The sequence below is a fragment of the Hippichthys cyanospilos genome, chromosome 16 (genome assembly GCF_059441005.1).
Source record: "Hippichthys cyanospilos isolate Australia breed blue-spotted pipefish chromosome 16, RoL_Hcya_1.0, whole genome shotgun sequence".
NCBI classification, from domain to species: domain Eukaryota; kingdom Metazoa; phylum Chordata; class Actinopteri; order Syngnathiformes; family Syngnathidae; genus Hippichthys; species Hippichthys cyanospilos.
The window spans coordinates 11,056,360-11,073,059 of record NC_142384.1 but is presented as its reverse complement, the minus strand read 5'-3'; the positions used below and the strand labels follow the sequence as shown (position 1 = coordinate 11,073,059).

At 41.7% G+C, this 16,700-nt stretch overlaps 2 protein-coding genes across 3 annotated transcripts in view; one reads left to right on the top strand and one right to left on the bottom strand.

Annotated features, from left to right (window-relative positions):
- The window catches only part of LOC148410558 (zinc finger protein 281-like), a 10,114-nt gene extending 9,653 nt beyond the window's left edge, over positions 1-461 (bottom strand). For both annotated transcript variants that reach the window (XM_088438109.1, XM_088438110.1), the window contains exon 1: positions 329-461. The gene's annotated coding sequence lies outside the window, so the exon portion shown is untranslated. The remainder of the gene's footprint in view (positions 1-328) is intronic.
- Positions 462-1,468: 1,007 nt separating this feature from the next.
- LOC148410557 (G protein-activated inward rectifier potassium channel 1-like) lies at positions 1,469-14,272 on the top strand. The gene is made up of 4 exons (XM_088436927.1): positions 1,469-2,785; positions 2,855-3,533; positions 9,850-10,066; positions 13,461-14,272. The coding sequence occupies exons 1-4, from the start codon at positions 2,763-2,765 to the stop codon at positions 14,093-14,095; spliced, it is 1,554 nt and encodes a 517-aa protein (XP_088293053.1). The 5' UTR covers positions 1,469-2,762; the 3' UTR covers positions 14,096-14,272.
- The last annotated feature ends 2,428 nt before the right edge of the window (positions 14,273-16,700 follow it).

Below are 16,700 nucleotides of genomic sequence, written 5' to 3'. Positions count from 1 at the left end.
AGAAGCTCCTAGTTTTTAAATTAAAAAACACATTTTTTAAAAAATCGCAACTTTCCATTCATGTTTTCTGACTTGGCGAGCGCCGGCCGATCAGGTCCCACCGGACATAATGCACGGGCGTACGCGATGGTGGCGCAACGAACACGGGCATGAGCAGCAATAAAAGTCCCGGGCGAACAATGATGCTCGGTCCCATTAGCTTAGCAATGCTAATGTAGCGGCGGCGGGCAGCTTTTGTTGTCTGTCCCGCACGAGAAGTTTCAACTTCCCAGACGGAGCCGCTTCAAACCTGATTGTTTTTTGCTTTAACCCGACCGGCGCTTCTTACCGGCGCCTGACCAGCACAAGACGCTCCTCGGGCCGGCGTCGTTGGCTTTCGGCACTCCGTTTTTCCCCCAAAAAAATCTAAAGGCAAAACATTGTTCTCCTGCAGCTGCTGGGTTCTTCCATCTTGGCTGAGCGCGGGGCATTGTGGGTCTTGTACGTGCACGCGCAAACGAATGTGCGTGCCCGCACACGCGCCTCAATCCATTTTTAAAAAACTACAGTATATCCAGCCCTGAGCTCAAATATAAGTAATGCTAACGTATTATTGTTCATATTTAAAATAATGGATGCATATCTCGAATAAAAAAGTGATACTTTAATCATAATGATTGCATTTCCTGCATTGTCTATTTGTGTTCTGTTTTTGAATCAAGTAATGAAAATACCGCTTTTTAAAATCTGATTTATAAGTGACAAAAATAATTTGTTATTTACTTAATAACTGTGTAGGGTTCGTTGAGACCCTAATCAACACTTCTGGCGAATATATTTTTGAAGTAAAACTGTTTTGATTGTGTTTGAACTGCTCCAGATAGTATATATAACAGTTTTTCAATGCCATATTTATAATATTTATTTGTAATTGCAATGTGGAAGCGTCACTTTCACATTCTGTAGTACAAATTTGTTCAAAACACAGGTACCAAATATTCATCACACAACACACTCAGACTTTTGAAAAGACTCCAAAACATTTGCAAAAATACTCCAAAAATAGCATTCAACAATGACGAATATTCATTTTTTTCTTCATTTGTCCGAATACGAAAGAAAAAGTCATCCTGGATGTCAGCTTTTCACCATGAATACAGTATTGTGTCGTTCACCAACGTTGTAGTCAATCAAAGCAACTGAGACGTTTCAGTCTAGTGTGTGCTTGAGGGACAAAGAAGTGAACACCTTCTCCAAGGTGAAGCAGACAAAGACCACATTGTCCCACTGTGGAATGCATGTCCTAATGTGCGTATCGAATGACGCGGACTCATGTACGCCACTCATTAATAATTCAGCATCTCTTTGTTTCCTCCCTCTGCTTTCCTCGAATCTCACTAGCGACACATAGCAGATGGCGTTCCCGGGCGCTAATCCTCAATGATCAGGGGTTTCATTTATTAGGGCGTGGGTTTGTGACGCGCAACGCAAAATATTACGTATAGAATATATTTTCTACACCGATTGTGTGAAACTATGCGCTAAAAAAGACTATTGTTTCAAAATGCAATTTCAGTCAAAAGTTTGGAAACACCTTCAAACGCCAATGCTGTGACCTCAAAGTAAGTTATACAACTGACTGAGGAAATTCCAGGATGTGCAAAGCTCTTATCTATGTATAAAACATTAGGGTTGGATTTTCAAAAAAAGCGTACCAAAAATTTCCATCATAAAATCTTTATTTTGTAGAATATACATAGCTGAAACAAAACAATAGCAGTGAACTAGTTGGTGTTTCTAAACTTTTGACTGATGCTTTAATAGTATGTAAACAATCTTTACACTTTATATTTTCAACGTAGGTAAGGACCAAGTACGGCTCAACTGTCATCTGAGTTTGGTCATGTGACATTCATAAAGTGAGCTGTGATCGGTCGGTACCTGAGCAACTGTGATGTCATTTTTATTTGGCAGCAAGAATCACACCTAAGGATAATTTAGTGTGTCCATTGCACTTGCCATGCATGTTTTTTGGAATGTGGGAGTGAGCCGGAATGCCCGGAGAGGACCCACCTGGGCCTGGGGAGAACATGCAAACTCCACACAGGAAGGCTGCACCTACATGGAATTTAACTCAGGTTTCTTAACTGTAAAGACAAACGTGCTCACTACCGAGCGAATAGTGGGGCTGCATAGAACATAATTGCTATTTTTTTCCCGACTTTCTTTTTAAATTCAATTTTAGGTTATATACGACTGAATACATTGAAACGTAAAAGAATGTTTTATTTCGGGGTCTGCAGTGGATAATTATGAATGGTAAAATATCAATTCATTTCGATGAATAGCACACGAATATTAGTTTCTATCTAATTGACGAAACGAACCAAAGGAACTCGCTACGGTCAAGACTGCACCTCATCTGCCTGCAGATGGCGCAATCAACCGCATGCTTCCCATTCGCGCTTGCTTTACCAACTATATAAAAGCCAATTAAAAGGGGCCACGAGGTATGTGCAAATTGCAACCAAACGGATTAGTGACTTAAAGAGATAAACTACACAATGATGGAAGAAAAGGCAAATGAAAAGAAATGGCCCTTTCGATTTAAGGTGGTCACGCGTAACTCTCCCCTCCTCTTCTTTTCTCTCGCCCTCTCTCTCTCGCAGGCACGCTCGCCCCCACCTCTACATCCGCACTCTACTTCAGTTGGAAACCCGAGCTTCAACCTGTGGACTCACTGGAAGCAGTGCGCCAAGTCTTCCCGTGCGTAAAAAGTGACCATGGCGCCTTTTACGCACCGCAGGTGACCTGCGCAAAAGAATGGAGTATAGTCGCTGACTTTGCACCGCGCTGAGATGGCGGCACTTCGCAGGAAATTCGGCGAGGACTACCAGGTGGTCACCACCAACCGGGCCGGGGGCGGAGGAGGACCCGGAGGCGGCGGTTTCTCGGCGCCGGCCGCCAAGAAGAAACGTCAGCGCTTCGTGGAGAAAAACGGCCGCTGCAACGTCCAGCACGGCAACCTCGGCGGCGAGACCAGCCGCTACCTGTCGGACCTGTTCACCACCTTGGTGGACCTCAAGTGGCGCTGGAACCTGCTCATCTTCATCCTGACCTACACGGTGGCGTGGCTGGTGATGGCGTCCATGTGGTGGGTGATCGCCTACATCCGCGGCGACCTGCAGCAGCACGCCCGAGACGCGTCTTACACGCCGTGCGTGGCCAACGTCTACAACTTCCCGTCCGCCTTCCTCTTCTTCATCGAGACCGAGGCCACCATCGGCTACGGCTACCGTTACATCACCGAGAAGTGCCCCGAGGGCATCATCCTCTTCCTCTTCCAATCTCTGCTGGGCTCTATCGTGGACGCCTTCCTCATCGGCTGCATGTTTATCAAGATGTCGCAGCCCAAGAAGCGCGCCGAGACGCTCATGTTCAGCCAAGACGCCGTCGTCTCGCAGCGGGACGGCCGCCTCTGCCTCATGTTCCGCGTGGGCAACCTGCGCAACAGCCACATGGTGTCGGCGCAGATCCGGTGCAAGCTCATCAAGGTAAGGCGAGGGGGAACGCTCGCTCTGCTCGGGGATGGCTTGGGGAGCCGCAAACGCGCAACTTTCTCATTTCGCTTTTCAGCCGTTTGCGGGGCAAGGCGTCCTGATTGATAACCTTTAGGGAAATGGGGTCCAACTCTGTCCAAAGTGAGCCCCGGCTTTTATTTTTCTTTATTTCATTTTTACTTGCCACTGAGGTTAGAGAGTCACGTAATTTCAATTCTCTGTCTGTCTTTGCACATGTGGTAGAATTGACAATAAAGCAAACTTTGACTTTGACTTTGATAAGATACAAAAGGCTAAAATTCAGTTTGCCCAGATTTTTGGTGATAAAATCTTTTTATGAAGGTGAAGCCAAATTAGCCCAGTGCTACTTACATTTTGCCAAGCCCCCCTCCCCGAAGAAAAAAAACAACTTTTCACGCCCCCCCACTTGACACGCCGACTATAAATAAGATTATTATCTATAAAAATGGTATACGTAAACTGAACCTGTATCCTTGTACCATTACAAAAGAAAAAAGCAATATAAATCAACTTTCAACAACTGTTCATAATTTTCTAAAGCGTTTATACAGCTTAGTCTAAAACGGAAAAAAAAGTGCCTGAAACAGTAAAAAACAGGAAATTCTTATTTTATTGTAATTACATGTCACATGACCAAAACAAATCCTTTTCCCTGGGGTCATCTGCCCCCCTCCTGCATCACCTCGTGCCCCCCCAAGGGGGGCCTGCCCCACTATTTGAGAATCACTGGTTTAACCCAACACCTAGCAGTGAAGAGGTGACCCCGAAGGCCCCAAAAGGTGTCTTATCCAAAAAAAGATTTTAGTTAATAGGACTGTGAGTAAAAAAAAAAAAAAAAAAAAAAATGTTTGACCCAACCTTTTGTCTTGCTTTGCACAAAACAATCCAATTTTTAAGAGGGGTTGTTCTGTGCAAAACAACCCAGAAACTTGGGTCGAATTATTCTTTTTGACCCAAATATTTTCGAGTGTAATATGAATCTGTTCTGCCTTTGCTTCGGCACTAAATCTGAAAATCCTAACTTGAAGCCTAAAGTAACCCGCAGTAATCACCAAGGCTTCCATTTGGATATGCCACAAAACATTTTTTATAGTGATGAAGATTGTAGCTGTTCAATGACAGATTGGGCCTGCAACCGTTACACCTGAGCCTTGGCGGAGGTCAAACTGAATAAGAACGCGTGCACATTAGCGATCAGGTGTTAGTGCGCCGCAGCTTTTTTTGTCGAAAGCAAACAGCTCATGCGCTCGCATTATCACCATCCATCAGCAGCGGCAGGTGTGAGATAAGAGGCTGACAGTGTGTGTGCGTACTCGCGCTGGTCAGGTAGGTGTGAAAGCAGGAGTACAGTTGGCTTTCCAAGTGGCAAGAAGCCGAGTTGAGTAGCAGAGTGAGTAAAAAAAAAAAACGCTCTCCCGGGGACTAGTGCGGAGCATAAAAGTGTATTTATTGCACTTGTAAAGCCTTGCATCATTCACTTCCTTGATGCTCCGCATCTTGTTTTGACCTCAGCCAAGGAGCTGCATCAATTAGAAAGAGCATTACCAGTTTGTCTGCAGTTTCGGAGTCAATTACGCGTGGCTTATTCACACGGAGAGCCTGCAAAATTGCCACACCCAAACTGTAGACTGTATTTATGCCGTTAATATAGCTTCACATGGCAAATTACAATTATAGAATGTATCACATGTACAGTTACCGGTTTATAAAATGTTCAATACAACTGTAATGTAACACAAAAATTCTGTTATCTACCGTAACATTAAATAGTCAATGCTAGTAGTCCACAAATGGGGTCTGTGAGATTTTAACAGCGTTTTTTTTTTTTTTTTTGTATGTCATGTCATAAAAAGTACATTTTCCTTTCAAATTAGAGCTAATTGATTGGAACAAGAAGCAACTTATGTTACAGACTGTAACAAAGGCAGAAATATTTTGTTTAATACGGATACGCATTGTCATGAGTGGCACAGTTTTCCGGCAAACGAGCCAGAAATAAAAATGATGATGGGACACCATCTCGCTTCTGAAGCTGCTGAATAAAATATGCCTCGAGATACCACTCCAAATGTAGTTGCAAAGTTAAAAAAAAAAAAATTGACACAGATGGCACAGCACTCTGTTTTGCTTTGTTTTTTTTTTCCTCTGCTGAAAAAATATTTCACAGGGGCTACTTAATTAAAAAAAAAAACTCTCTGCTCTTTGTAATTCTAATATACGTTATATCTCTTGTTGTTTATAATGTGTATGCACTGTATCACATTTCATTCCTATTTATTGTTGTATAAATAATGTTGAAGGAGATAATACTTAATTGTACAATTTTTCACGTTAGATAGATTCCAAATGAGGGTGAAAAAAAAAAAATCAGTGACCAATTATTTGGGTCAACTTGACTTAACTTTTTGGGCTGCTTTGCACAAAACAACCCCAAAATCATGGGTTGTTTTAGATAAACCAACCTAAAAAAATATTGGCTTGTTCTGTATGAAATAAAACAAAAAGTTGGGTCGGATTGACCCAAATATTGGGTTGATGTTCATCATACCAATAATTGGGTTAGTTTTTGACCAACTGTTTTTAGCGTGTATTACACAAATGTAGCAGTTTTATATTTTGGGCTTGGTTTTTGTGGCCAGTGCAAGTCCAAAGCGAGACACGGTCTTAATGTCTACGCAGGGGCAGGTTAGACTGAGCTTTGGTATTTTCACAGATACATGCAAGTGTAGTTCTACAAGGGTGGAGTACCTCATATGGTGGATGCAGAAAGTGCATTGCTAAGTTCAAGCCGGAAGTCAAAGCATGCAAATTGTGACACCATCAAGTAGTGTCATAAATTTCAAAATGTCTGCTTATAACTGTACACAAACCAAAAGGTCACATGACAGCTTGCATCTTTGAAAACTATACATCATCAAGTGTTCTATTCCACTAATGTTCTGTATTTAAATGTACTATATTTACATCATATTTAAGAGTCTGTGCTTTCACTACGATTTTGATCACTTTGGTGAGTTTTTTGGGGGGCGTGAAAATTGCCGTAGTTGTCGATCACGGTAGCGCGGGATGGTGCAGAAAAGGAGCCCAAACTGATTGACCATCTGCTCTTTTAATTATCATAATCGACTTGCTTTCCATTATGTCCACGTTGAGCGGGCGAAAAGGGGGCTGTAAAAAAAAGACAAACAGCATTGGCTGCCAGCTACTTCTCTTTTCGCTACATGCGGAGCGTTGCGCCAGCAGGCTTAATGATGCGTGAATGACGAAGAAGAGAAGGCGTTGGATTTTTTTCCATCGAGCAAAAGCATCGTCGCACACAATCGCATTGAAAATAATCTCAAACTCGCATAATCTTGATTTCACTGTCTGTGTTTTGGTACATTTTTTTTGATTATTTCTGATGGGCAAGGGAGCTGTTAAAATCAGCCAATTATATGTCATGTAGGTTGCTATTGACTTTGCTGATCAGAGGTTCTCAATCTTCAATCTTTCATCAGTCATCAATCTTTTCTTTTGGCTTAGTACAAAGAAATGTTGTAAAAAAAAAAAAAAAAGAAAAAAGCTACACACAAAATGCTGTGTCATCTATGTTTCATCTATTAATTTATTTATTCATTTAACTAAATAAAGGCAATAAACTTTCATAAAGAAGCGATTAGAACACAATTTATCAATAACCTGTATCCTGTTCCAATTGATTTGCTCTTAATTTGAAAATAAAGTCTTTTTTTTTTCTTGTCACAGCATGAAAAAGCTTTATATTAGATTTGCTGATACCTGCATAAACTCTGTTAAAATCTCATATCTCATAAAAGTTCCTTTCTGCCCTCCAATTTGAGAATTGCTATATGTCTTCCAGTAGATTATTTGCATTTTCATCATACCTTATGATTGAAACGGGTTCAACAAATAGGTGTATGGACCCTTACAGATTCCGCCGTCGTCTGTTTGTGCAAACATGAAACAATGGCGGCTGTTTGGACAAGAAGTTGTTGGCGAGCGGCGTTGTGGATAATTAGCGGCTGACAGCTGCCAGGAGGAGAACGCAAAGGAGGAGGAGGAGGAAGATGAGTCTGTCACTCAGAGTCCTTCAGTGAGCGGCTGACAAGTACTGATGGAAAACCAAAATGCAACTTGGGAGGTCAGCAAGGCATTGTAAAAAAAAATAAATAAAACATTTGCATGGAAAGAGAGTAAACATAGAAATGAGATTTTCTCTATCTTTTTTTGCCTCCTCAGACATTGGAGGAACCTGAATTGATTTCCATCGCAATTTCTAAAAAGAAGAAAGATGCAATTATAAAAGACAAGTAGAAGGCTGGAAGAAATGCTGTGAGAGATGTTGAAGGCATTAGTTAGAACGCCTCGTCGCACAAGTTTTTACCCTGTTGGGAATGAATGTGCAAAGCCAGCAGAATACTGATCAGGAGGACAAAGAAAAACACTGCGTTTATTTTTTTTGGATTATTTCTATGTCTTCAGTGTACACAGTAACAAACGCACTACGTAACGGATGTACGACAGTTTGATCTCGCAAGTAAGTGCACATTGCGTGGTAATCATCCCAGAGGAGGAAGTTTATCAGACTTGAGCACGCACCGTCTAATAATAAATACGGTGCTCGGGGTTGGGGAATCATCTTTTTTGAGACACAGAGACGCGGGGAAAAGACAGCAGACTTGTATGGAGCGTCGCCTGCGGACGTTGGGCACACAGCCCACTTATCCGTCTTGTTAATGTGACAGAGACAAGGCAGCGAAAAGAGAATGGAGGCTGCCCGCACGGACTCGCTCACGAGCCGCTAAGTAGCTCACAAGTGAACAGCGGCCCGCTGAAACCGCGGCGGCTCCGACACGGAACCCTGGGGCACGCCTCATTCATATTCAATTGGAGAAAAGGCTGTTTACTCACATGGCCCTCGCTGTGACGATGATGATGATTTCAGGGGGGCTGCTGGCCTGTGGCAATGTCAGGGAGAGGTCATGGGGGGTCTGATGGTCTTGATGATGTCATCTGACGTGCAGGGAAACCTACAGCAGGAAGAAATGCATGTTGACTTGACCACTCAAGGGCGTAATGTAAACATCTATTGGGAAACTTAATAAGTGAGAAACTGAACAATTAGGTCATTTTTTTATTGATTATGGTTTGGTTGGTTTGTAACCAAGAGTGAACTTGTTTGACTTGTGGATTTATTTTAAGTCCTGTTTATTTCTCTTGTGTAAATTGGCATTTACAAAGAACCGGCGAGAGTTGATCTCTCTTTATGACACATTCTGGGTATGCGTGAACATGCTGGAGCCATTTTTTCTGTTCTGTTTATATTGCGTGTCATATTGGCCATTAATAAACAGCAAGGAGTGATTAAAGGATATCGTGATTGCATTTAGTGTGATTGTGAACAACCATGATGTGAGTTTGTGTTTTTTGTTCTGTTTGCTTGTATCTGTCAACGACCGTGTTTTTTCAACTGTGGATTATTTCAAGTCATTCGTGCAAGGTGGCAAATGCTTTGAATAGTAGATATATATACAGTACACTCCAGTGCTTTAAGGAGGTACTGTTGAAGACTGGTTGGCCCGTCAGCATCACGGGTTCGATTTGGTCTCTGACCATCCTGTATTGCGTGCATACCAGCCTCTAACGTACTGTGACTTCACATTAGTCCATATAATATTTAAATAATATCTATCTCTGCTGTGATACTCATATGACTCCCTCAGTAATTCAGGTTCCCCCAAATTGCCATGGTATAGTCTGTCTTTGTAGCCTCTGAAGTGAGGATGACATGTTCAGACATAGCCATTTACTGGTCTCTACCACCACCTACTGTCTTGAGGTGAAACACGAGTCAACAAATAATTTTCTGTTTGCTGACAGTTTGACCACCGCTCAATGAAATTTTGCAAAAATCACAGGAAAATCAATGTAATAAATCTTATAAAAATGCATCTCAAAAATTGTAATTATAATGGTTTTAAATGGTCCAAGATTTAGACAATGATTATTTTTGGACACAAAATCTCACACGTCCAGCTGCAATCACATAGAAATGTCAGAATCATTGCAATTTCAGATGTTACATGTTTTAATCATCTGCTGAAAATTTCAACTCCTTCGTGATTTTTTTTATCATTGATTCTTTTATGATATCATAAAAAAAATCATAGGAATTTCCATAATTTGTAACAAAATGCCGCAAGGGTTGAAAAAAATGAGATTATCACAAGTAAACAGACAATGTAAATCCACGCTAAGATCTTGCCTTTTATATTTTGTCGTCCTTCAGTCCCGCCAGACCCCCGAAGGCGAGTTCCTGCCCCTGGATCAGTGCGAGCTGGACGTGGGCTTTGGCACAGGTGCCGACCAACTCTTCCTGGTCTCGCCGCTAACCATCTGCCATGAGATCAATCCCAAGAGCCCCTTCTTCGACCTGTCTCAGCGCTCGCTCACCAGCGAGCAGTTCGAGATCGTGGTGATCCTGGAGGGCATCGTGGAGACCACCGGTGAGTGGCCACAGCTTTTTTTTTTTTTTTTTCCCACTGTCTCCATCTAAATGGAAATATGAACATTAGTCAGTCAGGGGAGATGGAACCGCTTGGAAATCTCATTTAGTCGGCGCCTTTCCGGCTCGGTGCAGGTACAAGTGACGGTGACACATGCAAAAGGATCGAATTAGGCGGGTTATTTTATTACCGTGCCAGGCCGTGATACTTTTGCATAATAACCTCGTAGCGGCCATGTGTCAGTTTGATGAATGTGCTGCGGTTTTTAAGATGTCAACTGGAAACCGTAAGTGACATAACTCACCAGAATGTAAACATTGCGGGGAGATCACATCTCGGTTGAGGATGTGTGGAGATGAGATCAACAATAGTGGTGATATTTGACTGTTTATGTGATGTCGACCTGGAAACCATGATGGGCCAGCTCCGCAGAACATAAACACGGATATATGCAACATTGTGAAGGGAGGGATTATCCCAATTAAAAGTACTGTGCAATTTAGTAAGTCATTTCTTTGGATAACAGGAACTAAGGCTCGACCGATTTTTAGTTTGGCTGATTATGGCCAATCAAATATCGGCGGAAAACAGTCTACCAACTGGCTGATATTTACTTGACATTTTACCTTGATGTAATCTAATCATTTACAGCAGTTAGAGGAAATTAACACTGGTGTAATTATGTACTACACATACATCTATATCATCATAACCTTGTTTCCTTAAATATATATCATGAAATTTGTCAATATGGTGATTCTGCAGTTCTGTCATTGGCATCAATTCAAATCTAAATTATTACAAGCAATCATTAGGCGTGCAGTGCAAGGACGTTATGCAAAGAATTGAGCTGGACACCACTACTTTGTACATAATCTATTGTCACAGTTTAAAAACAAAACATAAAATACATTAGTGCAGTGCTTCTCAATTGTATTTTGCCAAGCCCCTCCCAGGAAAGAGAACATTTTTCATGCCCACCCCCCAACACACACACACTCGAGCCGCCGACGATAAATAAGATTATTATCTTTGAAAATTGTATAAGTACACCTAAACCAGTATCCTTTTTTACATTAACAAAAGAAAACAGCAATATAAATCAACTTTCAACAATAAATCACTATTTTTTTACAGCATTTATACGGGTTACAGCTTAGTCTAAAACTGTAAAAATAACCAAGTGCATCTGAGTGCCTTAAAAAAAAATAAATAAAAAGATGAGAATTTTTATTGTATTGCAATTACACTTCACATGACAAAAACAAAGCTTTCCCTTGGGCCACCCCGGCATCACCACCCCCAGGGGGGCTGCTATTTGAAAAGCACTGCAACATTAGTGCAACATAAATTATGCATACATATGTTAAATATGACACTCATTAATACTAGTAAGCAATGCATATATGACAAGAATTAATGTCTTTATAACTTCATTAATAGTGCCATGCAATGCATTTTTTTAGACACTATATTAACTGATTAGCGCTACTATTCGCGTTGCCTGTGCATAGTGAAACTCTGCACATAATTGATGCCTATTGAAATGCATTGGGAAGAAACAAATGCTATTTTGTTCATTATAAATACTTAATCGGTAATATGTTTTATTTTTGTGTCAAAAATCAGTATCTGCCTCAAAAATCCATATCAATCGGACCCTAACGGAACACAACAGTGTGGTGACCAAAGTTTAAAAAAACAAATGCAGGTGGCATCAGCACTTTATGTGGAATAATGTCACACCGGAAAGCACAAACGGCGATCGGATATCACTTTGAACATTTATGTCCGTACACGTACACATCATCGAGGAATAACAATAAATCAGAGTCAATGTTTAGCCCACTCTATTTTTTTTTTCCCCCCCCCAAATGTTGTCAGTCAGTAGCTTCCCCGCCGCGCGGCATATTTACCGCGACACTCCTCCCCGGGGTCCACTACAAATAAATTTCCTTTCTTTTCTCTTTCCCAGATAACGCTCACTTATAACCCAGTGCTGGAGGACACAGCCCAGCTCAATAGGCTTAGCAGATTTAAAAAGAGGGATGGGGGGGGGCATGTATAGAGACAGACAGGCTGGCCACAGGGTCTGTGTTGTGTTGATAGCGCCATTAAACCAGGGTGCGACGAGAAGTTTATTGTGGCAGTATCCCTGGACTGGAAGGATAAAGCGTCAACTTAAGAAGCCTTACACTGTCCAACACCCCAAAGGAGCTTTTATTTGGGATGGGGGGGCTTTATTTGTACATTTTTGCAACAATACTAAACTATGTTAGCAGTACATTACATTTTATGGCAAACAAAACGAAATTTAATATCAAATATTATGACCGCATGTCAGAGCCAATGTTTTTGTGGAATAGTATAATATTATAGTTTGTTTCTCGACCAAATATTGTAGCAGAATCAACATTTGTTGGGAAAGAAAATGTTACCATGACTGCATATACCAATTTAGGTCCAGTTAAACTAGTAATTATGTCAACATTGACGCCAACATTGTGGAGCAACACAAACGTGAAAATGGAAGAAAAGCATGGAAAAGTTGTCGGTTTAAAGTACAGTACACTTAATTTAAAGTTAAAATAAAAATGCCCTGATGGCACCTTTGCTGAAGGGAGAGTTCCATGCATTCTTTGCTTACCTCAGAAAAAGTTCAGGTTTAGCCTACCACATAAATGGAAAGCACCCATCTGCAACTGCGGCCACTGTAGCAGCAAAGACGCTAATGTAGTGAGCCATAGCAAAGCTCTTTGCCAGACTAAATTCAAGAACGCACGCACTTGAGCGAGTCTGCGACACGCAGGACGATTTTAGTTAAGTGCTAGAAAAGACTAAATCAAATGATACAACTCAAACAAAGAACAATTTTAGTCAGTGACGGTAGGTATGAGAAGATATGACTCATTTATCGGATGATGAACAGGAGCGAAGTGACCGAGCCAATACCTCAGATTTTGAAAGTAGACCAAAATGATCCGATACCACTAATGAATGGGGACACAAGATGCCTATGGCCCCATAAAATGAAGCTCCTCAGTTCATGTCAACATAGCACAAAAGCCACATTTCATATATGACAGAAAGCAAGAACGTTTATTGGTGAATTCTTCATCTGAGAACGAAGAATCTTGTCAATAGGCCAAATTCCAAAAGCAAATATTCAGGGGTTTACCGGTGCCGGTTTTCCATTTCTGTTGCGCGCCCAGAATAGCAACATTCAGATGACATAACACCTGAAGGGCACAAGCAGACTCCTACTCAGAAGCCGAGCGCTCGGAGTAGGAAAGATACACTAGATCTTTATTGATTATTTATCGACGTCCTTTCAAGCGAAACAAAAGGCCAAGCGGTCTTTCCGAAAAGTTCACAAGCTGCGTTGCCCTTGCAGGCATGACCTGCCAGGCGCGAACCTCGTACACGGAGGACGAGGTCCTGTGGGGACACCGCTTCCTGCCCGTCATGTCCCTGGAGGAGGGCTTCTTCCGGGTGGACTACTCGCAGTTCCACAGCACCTTCGAGGTCCCCACGCCAGCGTATAGCGTCAAAGAACACGAGGAGAAGAATTCCCTGCCGTCGCCCGCGTCCACGCCGGCGCTGACCGAGAGCCGAGGGGCCCGGCGCGACCGCGTTTTCTCCGTGGACTGCATCACCGCGGCCGCCGCGACGGCGGGCGGCGGCAGCGGCGGCGGGGGACGGCTCCCCAGCAAGCTGCAGCGGATCAGCTCGTCCGGGAAGGAGGACCTCCAGCGGAAGGTCCTGATGCTGAGCTCGCAGCACTCGGAGAAGGCCTGCAGCACCGGGGACCTGCCGCTCAAGCTCCAGCGCCTCGGATCCTCCTCCGGGCCTGACGATTCGCTCAAGGTGGGATTCGAACCCATGACGCAGTCCACGGGGGACCTGTACCAGCACAGCCTGATGCCCACCTTGTGCCCGCCGCAGCCCCACGCGCACAGCCCGCTTTTGTCGGCCGGGCGGAAGCCCGAAGACAACTTGCCGGCCAAGCTGCGCAAGATGAACCGCTGAGGAGGCGGAGTCTGCCTCGGGGGGGCGGGGCATCATGCCCCAAAGTCCTTAACTCGCTAGTTGTCACCGACTTTCCACCTGACACTTGGGGATTTTTACGCAACGATGACACCAAATGGACCCTTCTGCATGTCCGCTTAGTAAATCTTAGTTTTATCAATAAATACATTGCCTTGGGTCTCTTGAGTTTTTGCATCAAGCAGTCATTTAAACAAAAAAAAAAGGAAATTGCAATAATTTAGAGCGCTTGAGTAACACTTTTGGGGGGGTTACAGGTTTTATATTCAATTTGCTTTAATTTGTTTTACAGAAGATTTTTTAGTTTTTACATTCTTGAACGTTCTTTTTTCAGTTTTTTTTTAACTCACCATTCTACACTTTAAAAAATGAGGGGTGATATTTACCTGAAAAAAAAAACACTTTTTTTTTCTTTACAGTTTGAGTAAATTGGTACAAGTTTTTTGAAATGTAAAAAGTTATTCATGGTGTGCAACTTTTTCATTTTTCTGTGCAACTTTTTCATTTTGGGAAGCAGTCACCCTACCACCTGAACCATGCTGCCCCTACACCTATTGTATTATTCTGGTGTAGCCAAAAGAATGCACACAGTAAAAAACATTTCGTAAAAACAATTGACTTACACTTAACACGAGCACCATGGCTCATGTGTATTCTGGTCATCTACAAGTGACTTTATCATAAACTAGTCAGTTACAAAGTCTATGTCAAATTTACTTTGAATTGACTGAAAAAACTTTTTTTTTTTAGGTAAGTTTTATTTTTTACAGTGTACTGTGTTTGTTTATTGCAGTGCTTCTCAAATAGTGGGGTTAGGGTTAATATTTTTTTGTATTTCAGACTTTTTTTTTTTTTCGGTTTTAGACTAACCCATAACCCAGGGGTGTCAAACTCATATTTATCATGAGCCACATCGTAGTTATAGTTTCTGTCAGAGGGCCAAAATGAGGGTAAAGTTAAATTCTAAAGTTTGTCACACACTTACGTGGTTTTAAAAAAAGAGGCCGGTAAAACCTGTTCAGAAAAAGAGAGATTGGGAACAAAATATGGTTGTCATCCCCCCAATTTTTTAAAAGTTGAAGACAACTTGCAAGTTTGGTATTTTAGCCAGAAACCTGAAGACAAATCAAGATAAAATAATGTGGCGGGCTGGATCTGGCCCCTGGGCCTTGAGTTTGACACCTGTGCTGTAACCTGCATAAACGCTGTAAAAAGTAGTTAGCAGTTGAACTCATACTGCTTTTTTGTTAAGGTTAAAAATGAGGCAGTTTTAAGTATAATCATACATTTTTTTTAGATAAGAATTTTATTTGTATTGGGCTTGACGAAGGGGGGGCTGAAAGGTGTTTTTCTTTCCTGGGGGGGCTTTGAAAACTATAATTGAGAAGCATTGCCTCATTATTAATAGCTTATTGGATTCATTAACGTTGATATTAACGAGATAAAAAACACATTTCGGTGTGGTTGGAAATCGCTGACTACCGTAAAGGCATTTCGTCCCTCGGTCGAGATGCATAATAGCTGGAAATAAATTGAGGGGAGGTATTTACCGGTATACGGGGGCTGATGAGTCAAAAGCCGAGTCGCACAAAGAAGATAATGAGGTGCTGTCAGATATCCGCGATTCGCTCACATAAACATGTCATACTCCGTCCCTGGAGTCTATGTGAGGAACTTCACTTGAACAACTTGACTCTGACAACTTGGCTTACATGACAGGACTACGCTGTAGATATTTTTTATTTTGATTGCTCTCATTTTTGTCACTTTTGTAGTCCATGATTCGGAGTAACTGGCCCACACTATAATAAAAGGAGGGTTCGCTAAAAGGCCATGGAAATGACTTAAATGTCATAAAAGAGAGTTTAGATAATGTAATAACAAATATATAACATCATAAAAGACATTGTCTATATGTAATGTAATGAAAGAGTATATAATTTTCCCCCTAGGGACCAATAATGAGTTCTTCATCTTCCGGAAAGAAATCGCTTTTTTTGCTCCCAATGAGGATGATGTCAACGAACATTAAAAGAAAAAAAACACACACACACACGTACACACGGTTTCTTTAGCTAGGATTTTGTCGGAAACATGAGTGCGTAAGGCTTAATTTGTTGGAGGCAACAGCGATCAATACTCTGGGAGCTTTTTCCTTTAACGGCACACTTGGAAGAAGAAAGAATTCTGTCCCTCGTTCATTAGAAAACAACGCAAACGTTAAGTGGCTGCGACACCAAATATGTGTGCGAGAAAATGAACGGAATGATGAAGCAGAGTGAATGACGTTGCCTTTAAATCCCACAAATACTTATGTCATTTCTTAAAGTAATGTATTACTCTAGTACTTATAGTAGCTATTGTAATCTATTACTTCGTACCTAATTCATTGATTACTTAATTCTTAATTCACTGGCCATGTTTAGACCCTCCTTTAGCCAAAATAAAATGCATACTGTATATTTATGTACTTGGAATCGAATGTCTGGACTTTTGCTTTTAATTCCAAGCTTAATAAATGTCAAATAATGACAGTTTAACGCAGGAATGTCCAAACTTGGACAAACTTTTCCAGGTTTCTCCCCCC